Source organism: Hyla sarda, chromosome 10 (assembly GCF_029499605.1).
Source record: "Hyla sarda isolate aHylSar1 chromosome 10, aHylSar1.hap1, whole genome shotgun sequence".
In the NCBI taxonomy this organism is placed as follows: domain Eukaryota; kingdom Metazoa; phylum Chordata; class Amphibia; order Anura; family Hylidae; genus Hyla; species Hyla sarda.
The window spans coordinates 145,240,048-145,258,700 of record NC_079198.1 but is presented as its reverse complement, the minus strand read 5'-3'; the positions used below and the strand labels follow the sequence as shown (position 1 = coordinate 145,258,700).

At 43.8% G+C, this 18,653-nt stretch overlaps 1 protein-coding gene across 2 annotated transcripts in view; it reads right to left on the bottom strand.

The window, feature by feature from the left end:
* LOC130293820 (trichohyalin-like) overlaps positions 1-18,653 on the bottom strand; it is a 117,883-nt gene that overhangs the window by 60,888 nt on the left and 38,342 nt on the right. For both annotated transcript variants that reach the window (XM_056542960.1, XM_056542961.1), the window contains exons 3-5: positions 3,389-3,451; positions 2,129-2,258; positions 1,184-1,274 (exon numbers count right to left, since the gene is read on the bottom strand). In XM_056542960.1, the coding sequence (XP_056398935.1) occupies positions 1,184-1,274; positions 2,129-2,258; positions 3,389-3,451 (284 nt within the window). The remainder of the gene's footprint in view (positions 1-1,183; positions 1,275-2,128; positions 2,259-3,388; positions 3,452-18,653) is intronic.

The window sequence follows — 18,653 nt, the reverse complement described above, 5'->3', positions numbered from 1 at the left end:
GAAATGACCAAGTGTTGGGTGGGGGCCATTCCCCACAATCCGGGCCGCCTTTTGTTGGCCTTAAAGGCAGCCTGCTCCACCAGCTGAGGGGGATTTGCTAGTTGCAGCTCACACTGCCAGAGAGCGGAGTGTGGAGGTCTTCCCTGAGAGGTTGGAAGCTGGTGAGCAGACTGCCTGGAGGCCTGGAAAAGACTTGCTTGATGCCGCATGGCAGGAACTGGTGGACTTTGTCACTTTTTCCTTTGTTCTGCACTTAAGACTGTTTGCCAAGTGTGAATAAAACACTAAACTTTGATTTGAAAAGTCCTGTTTCCGTGTCGCTATACTGCAACCGCACCTGTCTGCAAGAGCGAGTCATCACAATATATATATATATATATATATATATATATATATATATATATATATATATATACTCTACAGATAATGATATATATATATATATATACACACTACAGACAATGATATATATACACACTACAGACAATGATATATATACACTCTACAGACCATTATATATACACTCTACAGACCATTATATATATATATATATATATATATATATATATATATATATATACACTCTACAGTCAATGATACACAGTGGGGATCAAAAGTTTGGGCCCCCCAGGTAAACATTTGTATTAATGTGCATAAAGAAGCCAAAGAAAGATGGAAAAATCTCCAAAAGGATCAAATTACAGATTAGACATTCTTATAATATGTCACCAAAAGTTGCGGTCAGGAGGTTGTGAAGGCCATGGCAAAACCTTCAGTTTGCGCCTCTTGATGTAATCCCCTGTGGATTTCGAGGTGTGTTTAGGATCATTATCCATTTGTAGAAGCCATCCTCTCTTTAACTTCAGATTTTTCACAGATGGCATCAAATTAGCATCCAAAATTTGCTGACATTTTATTGAACCAATTTTTCCTTCTACTCGTGAGATGTTCCCTATTGTATAAGAATGTCTAATCTGTAATTTGATCCTTTTGGAGATTTTTCCATCTTTCCTTGGCTTCTTTATGCACATTAATACAAATGTTTACCTGGGGGGCCCAAACTTTTGATACCCATGTATGTGTGTGTGTATATATATATATATATATATATATATATATATATACACACACACACACACACACACTCTACAGACAATGAGATATATATATATATACACTGTACCTTGTCTTCCTCTTCCCTCTGCAGACATTCCTGGGCTTTCCTCTGTAGTTCTTCCTGGACGGCTCGAGCGTATTCCGAATCTAATTCTTCTCTAAAGACACAAAAACAAAACCAATGAGGCATCGGTCACAGTGTAAGGTCCCAATCCCCGTCTACACTCTGTGCGGGTTGCGGCCATATAACGGTGTAATGTTCCCTCCTCGTCATATAGGACAATGTCAGGAAACAGGACAGAGGGATAAACCCCAGGACCCGGAGAGTTATGGGGGCCACAATCCCTCAACCAATACTCTGCTCCCTGCTGAGCGTTCTGCACTTAGGATGGGTCCAGTGTATTCCCTAGCAGCAGCGCCTCTCATATCCACAGGCTGTGTATGGTATTGCAGGTCAGCTCTATTTAACGCACACAGAAAATCACCACTAGGGGCGACCCCCTTCGGTCGCCCTCTATATACCCTCCGGTCGCCCCCTTTACACCCTCCGGTCGCCCCTCTATGCCCTCTCTGGTCGCCCCCTCTATCCCCTCCGGTCGCCCCCTCTATCCCCTCTGGTCGCCCCCTCTATCCCCTCCGGTCGCCACCCTCTATGCCCTCCGGTGGCCCCCTCTATGCCCCCTCCGGTGGCCCCCTCTATGCCCCCTCCGGTGGCCCCCTCTATGCCCCCTCCGGTCACCCCCTCTATGCCCCCTCCGGTCGCCCCCTATACGCCCTCCGGTCGCCCCCTATACGCCCTCAGGTCGCCCCCTATACGCCCTCCGGTCACCCCCTATACGCCCTCCGGTCACCCCCTATACGCCCTCCGGTCGCCCCCTATACGCCCTCCGGTCGCCCCCTATACGCCCTCCGGTCGCCCCCTATACGCCCTCCGGTCGCCCCCTATACGCCCTCCGGTCGCCCCCTATACGCCCTCCGGTCGCCCCCTATACGCCCTCCGGTTGCCCCTCACATTTGCTTCTGTTGCTCCAGGCTGAAGACTTTGCTCTGTAGATCTTCCTCGTCCTGCAGCTTCTTGGCGATGCGGATATCCTTCTGCACCAGCTTGTTCTTCCGCACGTTGGAGGCGTAATGCTGCTCAACTGAGAATTACAGAAATAATACCGCCTAATCACTCCACAACAGTATTATTTATCACTATATGGTGGAATTATTAGGGAACTGAATTGCAGCATAATGTGCGAACTATATAACATATTATATCGGCAGCATTATCAGAATGCTGAGCCCTCAGTAACAGTGTTATCTTGGCACTATATGGCAGCATTCTCTTGGCACTATATGGCAGCATTATCTTGGCACTATATGGCAGTATTCTCTTGGCACTATATGGCAGTATTCTCTTGGCACTATATGGCAGTATTCTCTTACAGTCATATTGTGCTACTTTCTTGGCACTATATGACAGTATTGTCTTGGCACAATATGACAGTATTGTCTTGGCACAATATGACAGTATTGTCTTGGCACTATATGGCAGCATTCTCTTGGCACTATATGGCAGCATTATCTTGGCACTATATGGCAGTATTCTCTTGGCACTATATGGCAGCATTATCTTGGCACTATATGGCAGTATTCTCTTGGCACTATATGGCAGTATTCTCTTACAGTCATATTGTGCTACTTTCTTGGCACTATATGACAGTATTGTCTTGGCACAATATGACAGTATTGTCTTGGCACTATATGGCAGTATTGTCTTGGCGCTATATGGCAGTATTGTCTTGGCACTATATGGCAATATTGTCTTGGCACTATATGGCAGTATTCTTTAAGCACAATATGACGGTATCATGTTGGCACTATATGGCAGCATTATCTTGGCACTATATGGCAGAATTATCTTGGCACTATATGGCAGAATTATCTTTGCACTATATGACAGTATTATCTTGGGACTATATGGCAGTATTATCTTGGCACAATATGAGAGTATTGTCTTGGCACTATATGACAGTATTATCTTGGGACTATAGGGCAGTATTATCTTGGCACTATATGGCAGAATTATCTTGGCACTATATGACAGTATTACCTTGGCACTATATGGCAGTATTAGCTTGGCACTATATGGCAGTATTCTCTTAGCACAATATGACGGTATTATCTTGGCACTATATGGCAGAACTTTTTTCCAAGAGAAAAGTATAAAGATTTTTTGGCCTGAACATGATTTAATATCGATCTATGCGGTTTTCATACAACTCACTTTCCTGTTCCTGTAGACAGTGAGCGAGAGCGCCATCTTCAAGGACCGCAAAGTCCCGGCAAACTGCAAGACAAAAGAGAAGAATCCTCAGGGCTGAGATAAATCAGAGAATCATCAACAAGAAGAGCCCAGAACAACAGGTGCGGAAACCCAAAACTACAGGTGCGGTCCCCAAAACTACAGGTGCGGACCCCAAGACTACAGGTGCGGACCCCAGAACAACAGGTGCGGAACCCAAAACTACAGGTGCGGACCCCAAGACTACAGGTGCGGACCCCAAGACTACAGGTGCGGACCCCAGAACAACAGGTGCGGAACCCAAAACTACAGGTGCGGTCCCCAAAACTACAGGTGCAGACCCCAAGACTACTACAGGAGCAGAGTGCAGACCCCAAGATTACAGGTGCAGACCCCAAGACTACAGGTGCAGACCCCAAGACTACAGGTGCAGACCCCAAGACTACAGGTGCAGACCCCAAGTGCAGACCCCAAGACTACAGGTGCGGACCCCAAGACTACAGGTGCGGACCCCAAGACTACAGGTGCGGACCCCAGAACAACAGGTGCGGAACCCAAAACTACAGGTGCGGTCCCCAAAACTACAGGTGCAGACCCCAAGACTACTACAGGAGCAGAGTGCAGACCCCAAGATTACAGGTGCAGACCCCAAGACTACAGGTGCAGACCCCAAGACTACAGGTGCAGACCCCAAGTGCAGACCCCAAGACTACAGGTGCGGACCCCAAGACTACAGGTGCGGACCCCAAGACTACAGGTGCGGACCCCAAGACTACAGGTGCGGACCCCAAAACTACAGGTGCGGACCCCAAGACTACAGGTGCGGACCCCAAGACTACAGGTGCGGACCCCAAGACTACAGGTGCAGACCCCAAGACTACAGGTGCAGACCCCAAGACTACAGGTGCAGACCCCAAAACTACTACAGGAGCAGAGTGCAGACCCCAAGTTTACAGGTGCGGACCCCAGAACAACAGGTGCGGACCCCAAAACTACACGTGCGGACCCCAAAACTACACGTGCAGCCCAGAGGACAGTACAAGTTCTCCCCCTTATAAAGATGAGAGGCTGTAATTTCCATCATAGGTTATAACCTCAACTATGAAACAGAATGAGAAAAAATCCATAAAATCCCATTGTCTGATTATTAAAGAATTTAAGTATTTGGTCACCTACACGATTTCCGCCTCTCACAGACCTGTAACTTCTTCTGTAAGAGTCTCCTCTGTCCTCCACTCGTTACCTGTATTAATGGCTCCTGTGTGAACTTGTGTTCAGTGTGAACTTGTTATCAGTATAAAAGACACCTGTACACAACCTTAGTCACACTCTAAACTCCACTATGGCCAAGACCAAAGAGCTGGCGAAGGACACCAGAAACAATTGTAGACCTGCACCAGGCTGGGAAGACTGAATCTGCAATAGGCAAGCAGCTTGGTGTGAAGAAATCAACTGCAGGAGCAATTATTAGAAAAGAGAAGACATACAAGACCACTGATAATCTCCCTCAATCTGGGGCTCCACGCAAGATCTCACCCCGTGGTGTCAAAATGATCACAAGAACGGTGAGGAAGAACCCCAGAACCACATGGGGGACCTAGTGAATGACCTGCAGAGAGCTGGGACCAAAGTAACCAAGGCTACAATCAGTAACACACTACATCGTCAGGAACTCACATCATGCAGTGCCAGACGTGTCCCCCTGCTTAAGCCAGTACATGTCCTGGCCCGTCTGAAGTTTGCTAGAGAGCATTTGGATGATCCAGAAGAGGATTGGGAGAATGTCATATGGTCAGATGAAACCAAAAGTAGAATTTATTGGTAACAACTCAACTCGTCGTGTTTGGAGGAAAAAGAATTCTGAGTTGCATCCAAAGAACACCATAACTACTGTGAAGCATGGGGGCGGGAACATCACTGCTCTAGAGGAGATCTGCATGGAGGAATGGGCCAAAATACCAACAGTGTGTGAGAACCTTGTGAAGACAGAAAACATGTGACATCTGTCATTACCAACAAAGGGGATATAGCAAAGTATTGAGAGGAACTTTTCTTATTGACCAAATACTTATTTTCCACCATAATTTGCTAATAAATTCTTTAATAATCAGACAATGTGATTTATGGATTTTTCTCATTCTGTCTCATAGTTGAGGTTATAACCTATGATGATAATTACAGCCTCATCTTTATAAGGGGGAGAACTTGTACAATTGGGGGCTGACTAAATACTTTTTTGCCCCACTGTATGTACCCCCCCTCCAGTGATGACCCCTGACCCCTTTACTGTAGCCCCTATGGGCCGGCTGTCATGTGATATAATAGGACAGAATATGATTATATTGGAGATAACACGATCACTGCTGTAATCTGGAGCCGACAGAATCCATTGACTTAGAATGAGAATTATCCTCCGTATCACCGGTCAGAGGCGAGAGATCCAGCAATGTCCTCTGGGGACAGCGGGAGGAGCTGGAGAGCTGCTGAGACAACACCACACTGACAATGACAAGACTACACAACTTCCTGTCAGGGGTGAATCAACAAAAACATGCTAAAGCCGGTACAAATAGTGATAACACTATATGAGTAAGTGACACTGTACACCTTATTTAAATACGATTTTCTGATCCCCTTTAAGGTTGATATGTTTGGCGCTGTGTGCGTCTCCCTTAGACACTATTATTTTTTCTCGCCGTTCTATACGGATCTCGTCTCTATATAAGGTCGATATGTTTGGCGCTGTGTGCGTCTCCCTTAGACACTATTATTTTTTCTCGCTGTTCTATACGGATCTCGTCTCTATATAAGGTTGATATATTTGGCGCTGTGTGCGTCTCCCTTAGACACTTATTTTTTCTCGCTGTTCTATTAGGATCTCGTCTCTATATAAGGTCGATATGTTTGGCGCTGTGTGCGTCTCCCTTAGACACTATTATTTTTTCTCGCTGTTCTATACGGATCTCATCTCTGTATAAGGTCGATATATTTGGCGCTGTGTGCGTCTCCCTTAGACACTATTATTTTTTCTCGCTGTTCTATACGGATCTCGTCTCTATATAAGGTCGATATGTTTGGCGCTGTGTGCGTCTCCCTTAGACACTATTATTTTTTCTCGCTGTTCTATACGGATCTCGTCTCTATATAAGGTCGATATGTTTGGCGCTGTGTGCGTCTCCCTTAGACACATTTTTTCTCGCTGTTCTATACGGATCTCGTCTCTATATAAGGTCGCTATGTTTGGCGCTGTGTGCGTCTCCCTTAGACACTATTATTTTTTCTCGCTGTTCTATACGGATCTCGTCTCTATATAAGGTGGATATGTTTGGCGCTGTGTGCGTCTCCCTTAGACACTTATTTTTTCTCGCTGATCTATTAGGATCTCGTCTCTATATAAGGTCGATATGTTTGGCGCTGTGTGCGTCTCCCTTAGACACTATTATTTTTTCTCGCCGTTCTATACGGATCTCGTCTCTATATAAGGTCGATATGTTTGGCGCTGTGTGCGTCTCCCTTAGACACATTTTTTCTCGCTGTTCTATACGGATCTCGTCTCTATATAAGGTCGATATGTTTGGCGCTGTGTGCGTCTCCCTTAGACACTATTATTTTTTCTCGCCGTTCTATACGGATCTCGTCTCTATATAAGGTCGATATGTTTGGCGCTATGTGCGTCTCCCTTAGACACTATTATTTTTTCTCGCTGTTCTATACGGATCTCGTCTCTATATAAGGTCGATATGTTTGGCGCTGTGTGCGTCTCCCTTAGACACTATTATCTTTTCTCGCTGTTCTATTAGGATCTCGTCTCTATATAAGGTTGATATGTTTGGCGCTGTGTGCGTCTCCCTTAGACACTATTATTTTTTCTCGCCGTTCTATACGGATCTCGTCTCTGTATAAGGTCGATATGTTTGGCGCTGTGTGCATCTCCCTTAGACACTATTATTTTTTCTCGCCGTTCTATACGGATCTCGTCTCTATATAAGGTCGATATGTTTGGCGCTATGTGCGTCTCCCTTAGACACTATTATTTTTTCTCACTGTTCTATTAGGATCTCGTCTCTATATAAGGTCGATATGTTTGGCGCTGTGTGCGTCTCCCTTAGACACTATTATTTTTTCTCACCGTTCTATACGGATCTCGTCTCTATATAAGGTCGATATGTTTGGCGCTGTGTGCGTCTCCCTTAGACACTATTATTTTTTCTCACCGTTCTATACGGATCTTGTCTCTATATAAGGTCGATATGTTTGGCGCTGTGTGCTTCTCCCTTAGACACTATTATTTTTTTCTCGCCGTTCTATACGGATCTCGTCTCTATATAAGGTCGATATGTTTGGCGCTGTGTGCGTCTCCCTTAGACACTATTATTTTTTCTCGCCGTTCTATACGGATCTCGTCTCTATATAAGGTCGATATGTTTGGCGCTGTGTGCGTCTCCCTTAGACACTATTATTTTTTCTCGCTGTTCTATACGGATCTCGTCTCTATATAAGGTTGATATATTTGGCGCTGTGTGCGTCTCCCTTAGACACTTATTTTTTCTCGCTGTTCTATACGGATCTCGTCTCTATATAAGGTTGATATGTTTGGCGCTGTGTGCGTCTCCCTTAGACACTATTATTTTTTCTCGCTGTTCTATACGGATCTCGTCTCTGTATAAGGTCGATATATTTGGCGCTGTGTGCGTCTCCCTTAGACACTATTATTTTTTCTCGCTGTTCTATACGGATCTCGTCTCTATATAAGGTCGATATGTTTGGCGCTGTGTGCGTCTCCCTTAGACACTATTATTTTTTCTCGCTGTTCTATACGGATCTCGTCTCTATATAAGGTCGATATGTTTGGCGCTGTGTGCGTCTCCCTTAGACACATTTTTTCTCGCTGTTCTATACGGATCTCGTCTCTATATAAGGTGGATATGTTTGGCGCTGTGTGCGTCTCCCTTAGACACTTATTTTTTCTCGCTGATCTATTAGGATCTCGTCTCTATATAAGGTCGATATGTTTGGCGCTGTGTGCGTCTCCCTTAGACACTATTATTTTTTCTCGCCGTTCTATACGGATCTCGTCTCTATATAAGGTCGATATGTTTGGCGCTATGTGCGTCTCCCTTAGACACTATTATTTTTTCTCGCCGTTCTATACGGATCTCGTCTCTGTATAAGGTCGATATGTTTGGCGCTGTGTGCGTCTCCCTTAGACACTATTATCTTTTCTCGCTGTTCTATTAGGATCTCGTCTCTATATAAGGTTGATATGTTTGGCGCTGTGTGCGTCTCCCTTAGACACTATTATTTTTTCTCGCCGTTCTATACGGATCTCGTCTCTATATAAGGTCGATATGTTTGGCGCTATGTGCGTCTCCCTTAGACACTATTATTTTTTCTCACTGTTCTATTAGGATCTCGTCTCTATATAAGGTCGATATGTTTGGCGCTGTGTGCTTCTCCCTTAGACACTATTATTTTTTTCTCGCCGTTCTATACGGATCTCGTCTCTATATAAGGTCGATATGTTTGGCGCTGTGTGCGTCTCCCTTAGACACTATTATTTTTTCTCACCGTTCTATACGGATCTTGTCTCTATATAAGGTCGATATGTTTGGCGCTGTGTGCGTCTCCCTTAGACACTTATTTTTTCTCGCTGATCTATTAGGATCTCGTCTCTATATAAGGTCGATATGTTTGGCGCTGTGTGCTTCTCCCTTAGACACTATTATTTTTTTCTCGCCGTTCTATACGGATCTCGTCTCTATATAAGGTCGATATGTTTGGCGCTGTGTGCGTCTCCCTTAGACACTTATCTTTTCTCGCCGTTCTATACGGATCTCGTCTCTGTATAAGGTCGATATGTTTGGCGCTGTGTGCATCTCCCTTAGACACTATTATTTTTTCTCGCCGTTCTATACGGATCTCGTCTCTATATAAGGTCGATATGTTTGGCGCTGTGTGCGTCTCCCTTAGACACTATTATTTTTTCTCACTGTTCTATTAGGATCTCGTCTCTATATAAGGTCGATATGTTTGGCGCTGTGTGCGTCTCCCTTAGACACTATTATTTTTTCTCACCGTTCTATACGGATCTTGTCTCTATATAAGGTCGATATGTTTGGCGCTGTGTGCTTCTCCCTTAGACACTATTATTTTTTTCTCGCCGTTCTATACGGATCTCGTCTCTATATAAGGTCGATATGTTTGGCGCTGTGTGCGTCTCCCTTAGACACTATTATTTTTTCTCGCCGTTCTATACGGATCTCGTTTCTATATAAGGTCGATATGTTTGGCGCTGTGTGCGTCTCCCTTAGACACTATTATTTTTTCTCGCTGATCTATTAGGATCTCGTCTCTATATAAGGTGGATATGTTTGGCGCTGTGTGCATCTCCCTTAGACACTTATCTTTTCTCGCCGTTCTATACGGATCTCGTCTCTGTATAAGGTCGATATGTTTGGCGCTGTGTGCGTCTCCCTTAGACACTATTATTTTTTCTCGCTGTTCTATTAGGATCTCGTCTCTATATAAGGTCGATATGTTTGGCGCTGTGTGCGTCTCCCTTAGACACTATTATCTTTTCTCGCTGTTCTATTAGGATCTCGTCTCTATATAAGGTCGATATGTTTGGCGCTGTGTGCGTCTCCCTTAGACACTATTATTTTTTCTCGCCGTTCTATACGGATCTCGTCTCTGTATAAGGTCGATATGTTTGGCGCTGTGTGCTTCTCCCTTAGACACTATTATTTTTTCTCGCCGTTCTATACGGATCTCGTCTCTATATAAGGTCGATATGTTTGGCGCTGTGTGCGTCTCCCTTAGACACTATTATTTTTTCTCGCTGTTCTATTAGGATCTCGTCTCTATATAAGGTCGATATGTTTGGCGCTGTGTGCGTCTCCCTTAGACACATTTTTTCTCGCTGATCTATTAGGATCTCGTCTCTATATAAGGTCGATATGTTTGGCGCTGTGTGCGTCTCCCTTAGACACTTATCTTTTCTCGCCGTTCTATACGGATCTCGTCTCTATATAAGGTCGATATGTTTGGCGCTGTGTGCGTCTCCCTTAGACACTATTATTTTTTCTCGCTGTTCTATACGGATCTCGTCTCTATATAAGGTCGATATGTTTGGCGCTGTGTGCGTCTCCCTTAGACACTTATTTTTTCTCGCTGTTCTATACGGATCTCGTCTCTATATAAGGTGGATATGTTTGGCGCTGTGTGCGTCTCCCTTAGACACTATTATTTTTTCTCGCTGTTCTATTAGGATCTCGTCTCTATATAAGGTCGATATGTTTGGCGCTGTGTGCGTCTCCCTTAGACACTATTATTTTTTCTCGCTGTTCTATACGGATCTCGTCTCTATATAAGGTGGATATGTTTGGCGCTGTGTGCGTCTCCCTTAGACACTTATTTTTTCTCGCTGATCTATTAGGATCTCGTCTCTATATAAGGTCGATATGTTTGGCGCTGTGTGCGTCTCCCTTAGACACTATTATTTTTTCTCGCCGTTCTATACGGATCTCGTCTCTATATAAGGTCGATATGTTTGGCGCTGTGTGCGTCTCCCTTAGACACTATTATTTTTTCTCGCCGTTCTATACGGATCTCGTCTCTATATAAGGTGGATATGTTTGGCGCTGTGTGCTTCTCCCTTAGACACTATTATTTTTTCTCGCTGTTCTATACGGATCTCGTCTCTATATAAGGTCGATATGTTTGGCGCTGTGTGCGTCTCCCTTAGACACTATTATTTTTTCTCACTGTTCTATACGGATCTCGTCTCTATATAAGGTCGATATGTTTGGCGCTGTGTGCGTCTCCCTTAGACACTATTATTTTTTCTCGCCGTTCTATACGGATCTCGTCTCTATATAAGGTCGATATGTTTGGCGCTGTGTGCGTCTCCCTTAGACACTATTATTTTTTCTCGCCGTTCTATACGGATCTCGTCTCTATATAAGGTCGATATGTTTGGCGCTGTGTGCGTCTCTCTTAGACACTATTATTTTTTCTCGCTGATCTATTAGGATCTCGTCTCTATATAAGGTCGATATGTTTGGCGCTGTGTGCTTCTCCCTTAGACACTATTATTTTTTCTCGCCGTTCTATACGGATCTCGTCTCTATATAAGGTCGATATGTTTGGCGCTGTGTGCGTCTCCCTTAGACACTATTATTTTTTCTCGCCGTTCTATACGGATCTCGTCTCTATATAAGGTCGATATGTTTGGCGCTGTGTGCGTCTCCCTTAGACACTATTATTTTTTCTCGCCGTTCTATACGGATCTCGTCTCTATATAAGGTGGATATGTTTGGCGCTGTGTGCGTCTCCCTTAGACACTTATTTTTTCTCGCTGATCTATTAGGATCTCGTCTCTATATAAGGTCGATATGTTTGGCGCTGTGTGCGTCTCCCTTAGACACATTTTTTCTCGCCGTTCTATACGGATCTCGTCTCTATACAAGGTCGATATGTTTGGCGCTGTGTGCTTCTCCCTTAGACACTATTATTTTTTCTCGCCGTTCTATACGGATCTCGTCTCTATATAAGGTCGATATGTTTGGCGCTGTGTGCGTCTCCGTTAGACACTTATCTTTTCTCGCTGTTCTATACGGATCTTGTCTCTATATAAGGTCGATATGTTTGGCGCTGTGTGCGTCTCCCTTAGACACTTATTTTTTCTCGCTGTTCTATTAGGATCTCGTCTCTATATAAGGTCGATATGTTTGGCGCTGTGTGTGTCTCCCTTAGACACTATTATTTTTTCTCGCCGTTCTATACGGATCTCGTCTCTATATAAGGTCGATATGTTTGGCGCTATGTGCGTCTCCCTTAGACACTTATCTTTTCTCGCCGTTCTATACGGATCTCGTCTCTATATAAGGTGGATATGTTTGGCGCTGTGTGTGTCTCCCTTAGACACTATTATTTTTTCTCGCCGTTCTATACGGATCTCGTCTCTATATAAGGTCGATATGTTTGGCGCTATGTGCGTCTCCCTTAGACACTTATCTTTTCTCGCCGTTCTATACGGATCTCGTCTCTATATAAGGTGGATATGTTTGGCGCTGTGTGCGTCTCCCTTAGACACTATTATTTTTTCTCGCTGATCTATTAGGATCTCGTCTCTATATAAGGTCGATATGTTTGGCGCTGTGTGCGTCTCCCTTAGACACTATTATTTTTTCTCGCCGTTCTATACGGATCTCGTCTCTATATAAGGTCGATATGTTTGGCGCTGTGTGCGTCTCCCTTAGACACTATTATTTTTTCTCACTGTTCTATACAGATCTCGTCTCTATATAAGGTCGATATGTTTGGCGCTGTGTGCGTCTCCCTTAGACACTTATTTTTTCTCGCTGATCTATTAGGATCTCGTCTCTATATAAGGTCGATATGTTTGGCGCTGTGTGCGTCTCCCTTAGACACTATTATTTTTTCTCGCTGTTCTATTAGGATCTCGTTTCTATATAAGGTCGATATGTTTGGCGCTGTGTGCGTCTCCCTTAGACACATTTTTTCTCGCTGTTCTATACGGATCTTGTCTCTATATAAGGTCAATATGTTTGGCGCTGTGTGCGTCTCCCTTAGACACTTATTTTTTCTCGCTGTTCTATTAGGATCTCGTCTCTATATAAGGTTGATATGTTTGGCGCTGTGTGCGTCTCCCTTAGACACTATTATTTTTTCTCGCTGTTCTATTAGGATCTCGTCTCTATATAAGGTCGATATGTTTGGCGCTGTGTGCGTCTCCCTTAGACACATTTTTTCTCGCCGTTCTATACGGATCTCGTCTCTATATAAGGTCGATATGTTTGGCGCTGTGTGCGTCTCCCTTAGACACATTTTTTCTCGCCGTTCTATATGGATCTCGTCTCTATATAAGGTGGATATGTTTGGCGCTGTGTGCTTCTCCCTTAGACACTATTATTTTTTCTCGCTGTTCTATACGGATCTCGTCTCTATATAAGGTCGATATGTTTGGCGCTGTGTGCGTCTCCCTTAGACACTATTATTTTTTCTCGCTGTTCTATTAGGATCTCGTCTCTATATAAGGTCGATATGTTTGGCGCTGTGTGCGTCTCCCTTAGACACTATTATTTTTTCTCGCTGTTCTATTAGGATCTCGTCTCTATACAAGGTCGATATGTTTGGCGCTGTGTGCGTCTCCCTTAGACACTATTATTTTTTTTCGCCGTTCTATACGGATCTCGTCTCTATATAAGGTCGATATGTTTGGCGCCGTGTGCGTCTCCCTTAGACACATTTTTTCTCGCCGTTCTATACGGATCTCGTCTCTATATAAGGTCGATATGTTTGGCGCTGTGTGCGTCTCCCTTAGACACTATTATTTTTTCTCGCCGTTCTATACGGATCTCGTCTCTGTATAAGGTCGATATGTTTGGCGCTGTGTGCTTCTCCCTTAGACACTATTATTTTTTCTCGCCGTTCTATACGGATCTCGTCTCTATATAAGGTGGATATGTTTGGCGCTGTGTGCTTCTCCCTTAGACACTATTATTTTTTCTCGCTGTTCTATACGGATCTCGTCTCTATATAAGGTCGATATGTTTGGCGCTGTGTGCGTCTCCCTTAGACACTATTATTTTTTCTCACTGTTCTATACGGATCTCGTCTCTATATAAGGTCGATATGTTTGGCGCTGTGTGCGTCTCCCTTAGACACTATTATTTTTTCTCGCCGTTCTATACGGATCTCGTCTCTATATAAGGTCGATATGTTTGGCGCTGTGTGCGTCTCCCTTAGACACTATTATTTTTTCTCGCCGTTCTATACGGATCTCGTCTCTATATAAGGTCGATATGTTTGGCGCTGTGTGCGTCTCTCTTAGACACTATTATTTTTTCTCGCTGATCTATTAGGATCTCGTCTCTATATAAGGTCGATATGTTTGGCGCTGTGTGCTTCTCCCTTAGACACTATTATTTTTTCTCGCCGTTCTATACGGATCTCGTCTCTATATAAGGTCGATATGTTTGGCGCTGTGTGCGTCTCCCTTAGACACTATTATTTTTTCTCGCCGTTCTATATGGATCTCGTCTCTATATAAGGTCGATATGTTTGGCGCTGTGTGCGTCTCCCTTAGACACTATTATTTTTTCTCGCCGTTCTATACGGATCTCGTCTCTATATAAGGTGGATATGTTTGGCGCTGTGTGCGTCTCCCTTAGACACTTATTTTTTCTCGCTGATCTATTAGGATCTCGTCTCTATATAAGGTCGATATGTTTGGCGCTGTGTGCGTCTCCCTTAGACACATTTTTTCTCGCCGTTCTATACGGATCTCGTCTCTATACAAGGTCGATATGTTTGGCGCTGTGTGCTTCTCCCTTAGACACTATTATTTTTTCTCGCCGTTCTATACGGATCTCGTCTCTATATAAGGTCGATATGTTTGGCGCTGTGTGCGTCTCCGTTAGACACTTATCTTTTCTCGCTGTTCTATACGGATCTTGTCTCTATATAAGGTCGATATGTTTGGCGCTGTGTGCGTCTCCCTTAGACACTATTATTTTTTCTCGCTGTTCTATACGGATCTCGTCTCTCTATAAGGTCGATATGTTTGGCGCTGTGTGCGTCTCCCTTAGACACTATTATTTTTTCTCGCTGTTCTATTAGGATCTCGTCTCTATATAAGGTCGATATGTTTGGCGCTGTGTGCGTCTCCCTTAGACACTATTATTTTTTCTCGCTGTTCTATACGGATCTCGTCTCTATATAAGGTCGCTATGTTTGGCGCTGTGTGCGTCTCCCTTAGACACTATTATTTTTTCTCGCTGTTCTATTAGGATCTCGTCTCTATATAAGGTCGATATGTTTGGCGCTGTGTGTGTCTCCCTTAGACACTATTATTTTTTCTCGCCGTTCTATACGGATCTCGTCTCTATATAAGGTCGATATGTTTGGCGCTATGTGCGTCTCCCTTAGACACTTATCTTTTCTCGCCGTTCTATACGGATCTCGTCTCTATATAAGGTCGATATGTTTGGCGCTGTGTGCGTCTCCCTTAGACACTATTATTTTTTCTCGCCGTTCTATACGGATCTCGTCTCTATATAAGGTCGATATGTTTGGCGCTATGTGCGTCTCCCTTAGACACTTATCTTTTCTCGCCGTTCTATACGGATCTCGTCTCTATATAAGGTCGATATGTTTGGCGCTGTGTGCGTCTCCCTTAGACACTTATCTTTTCTCGCCGTTCTATACGGATCTCGTCTCTATATAAGGTGGATATGTTTGGCGCTGTGTGTGTCTCCCTTAGACACTATTATTTTTTCTCGCCGTTCTATACGGATCTCGTCTCTATATAAGGTCGATATGTTTGGCGCTATGTGCGTCTCCCTTAGACACTTATCTTTTCTCGCCGTTCTATACGGATCTCGTCTCTATATAAGGTGGATATGTTTGGCGCTGTGTGCGTCTCCCTTAGACACTATTATTTTTTCTCGCTGATCTATTAGGATCTCGTCTCTATATAAGGTCGATATGTTTGGCGCTGTGTGCGTCTCCCTTAGACACTATTATTTTTTCTCGCCGTTCTATACGGATCTCGTCTCTATATAAGGTCGATATGTTTGGCGCTGTGTGCGTCTCCCTTAGACACTATTATTTTTTCTCACTGTTCTATACAGATCTCGTCTCTATATAAGGTCGATATGTTTGGCGCTGTGTGCTTCTCCCTTAGACACTATTATTTTTTCTCGCCGTTCTATACGGATCTCGTCTCTATAAAAGGTCGATATGTTTGGCGCTGTGTGCGTCTCCCTTAGACACTATTATTTTTTCTCGCCGTTCTATACGGATCTCGTCTCTATATAAGGTCGATATGTTTGGCGCTGTGTGCGTCTCCCTTAGACACTTATTTTTTCTCGCTGATCTATTAGGATCTCGTCTCTATATAAGGTCGATATGTTTGGCGCTGTGTGCGTCTCCCTTAGACACTATTATTTTTTCTCGCTGTTCTATTAGGATCTCGTCTCTATATAAGGTGGATATGTTTGGCGCTGTGTGCGTCTCCCTTAGACACATTTTTTCTCGCTGTTCTATACGGATCTTGTCTCTATATAAGGTCAATATGTTTGGCGCTGTGTGCGTCTCCCTTAGACACTTATTTTTTCTCGCTGTTCTATTAGGATCTCGTCTCTATATAAGGTCGATATGTTTGGCGCTGTGTGCGTCTCCCTTAGACACTATTATTTTTTCTCGCTGTTCTATTAGGATCTCGTCTCTATATAAGGTCGATATGTTTGGCGCTGTGTGCGTCTCCCTTAGACACATTTTTTCTCGCCGTTCTATACGGATCTCGTCTCTGTATAAGGTCGATATATTTGGCGCTGTGTGCGTCTCCCTTAGACACTTATCTTTTCTCGCCGTTCTATACGGATCTCGTCTCTATACAAGGTCGATATGTTTGGCGCTGTGTGCGTCTCCCTTAGACACATTTTTTCTCGCCGTTCTATACGGATCTCGTCTCTATATAAGGTGGATATGTTTGGCGCTGTGTGCTTCTCCCTTAGACACTATTATTTTTTCTCGCTGTTCTATACGGATCTCGTCTCTATATAAGGTCGATATGTTTGGCGCTGTGTGCGTCTCCCTTAGACACTATTATTTTTTCTCGCTGTTCTATTAGGATCTCGTCTCTATATAAGGTCGATATGTTTGGCGCTGTGTGCGTCTCCCTTAGACACTATTATTTTTTCTCGCTGATCTATTAGGATCTCGTCTCTATATAAGATCGATATGTTTGGCGCTGTGTGCTTCTCCCTTAGACACTATTATTTTTTCTCGCTGTTCTATACGGATCTCGTCTCTATATAAGGTCGATATGTTTGGCGCTGTGTGCTTCTCCCTTAGACACTATTATTTTTTCTCGCTGTTCTATACGGATCTCGTCTCTATATAAGGTCGATATGTTTGGCGCTGTGTGCGTCTCCCTTAGACACTATTATTTTTTCTCGCTGTTCTATTAGGATCTCGTCTCTATATAAGGTCGATATGTTTGGCGCTGTGTGCGTCTCCCTTAGACACTATTATTTTTTCTCGCTGTTCTATTAGGATCTCGTCTCTATATAAGGTCGATATGTTTGGCGCTGTGTGCGTCTCCCTTAGACACTATTATTTTTTCTCGCTGTTCTATTAGGATCTCGTCTCTATATAAGGTCGATATGTTTGGCGCTGTGTGCGTCTCCCTTAGACACTATTATTTTTTTTCGCCGTTCTATACGGATCTCGTCTCTATATAAGGTCGATATGTTTGGCGCCGTGTGCGTCTCCCTTAGACACATTTTTTCTCGCCGTTCTATACGGATCTCGTCTCTATATAAGGTCGATATGTTTGGCGCTGTGTGCGTCTCCCTTAGACACTATTATTTTTTTTCGCCGTTCTATACGGATCTCGTCTCTATATAAGGTCGATATGTTTGGCGCCGTGTGCGTCTCCCTTAGACACATTTTTTCTCGCCGTTCTATATGGATCTCGTCTCTATATAAGGTGGATATGTTTGGCGCTGTGTGAGTCTCCCTTAGACACTATTATTTTTTCTCACTGTTCTATACGGATCTCGTCTCTATATAAGGTCGATATGTTTGGCGCTGTGTGCGTCTCCCTTAGACACTATTATTTTTTCTCGCCGTTCTATACGGATCTCGTCTCTATATAAGGTGGATATGTTTGGCGCTGTGTGCGTCTCCCTTAGACACTATTATTTTTTCTCGCCGTTCTATACGGATCTCGTCTCTATATAAGGTCGATATATTTGGCGCTGTGTGCGTCTCCCTTAGACACTATTATTTTTTCTCGCCGTTCTATACGGATCTCGTCTCTATATAAGGTCGATATGTTTGGCGCTGTGTGCGTCTCTCTTAGACACTATTATTTTTTCTCGCTGATCTATTAGGATCTCGTCTCTATATAAGGTCGATATGTTTGGCGCTGTGTGCGTCGCCCTTAGATACTATTATTTTTTCTCGCCGTTCTATACAGATCTCGTCTCTATATAAGGTCGATATGTTTGGCGCTGTGTGCTTCTCCCTTAGACACTATTATTTTTTCTCGCCGTTCTATACGGATCTCGTCTCTATATAAGGTCGATATGTTTGGCGCTGTGTGCGTCTCCCTTAGACACTATTATTTTTTCTCGCCGTTCTATACGGATCTCGTCTCTATATAAGGTGGATATGTTTGGCGCTGTGTGCGTCTCCCTTAGACACTATTATTTTT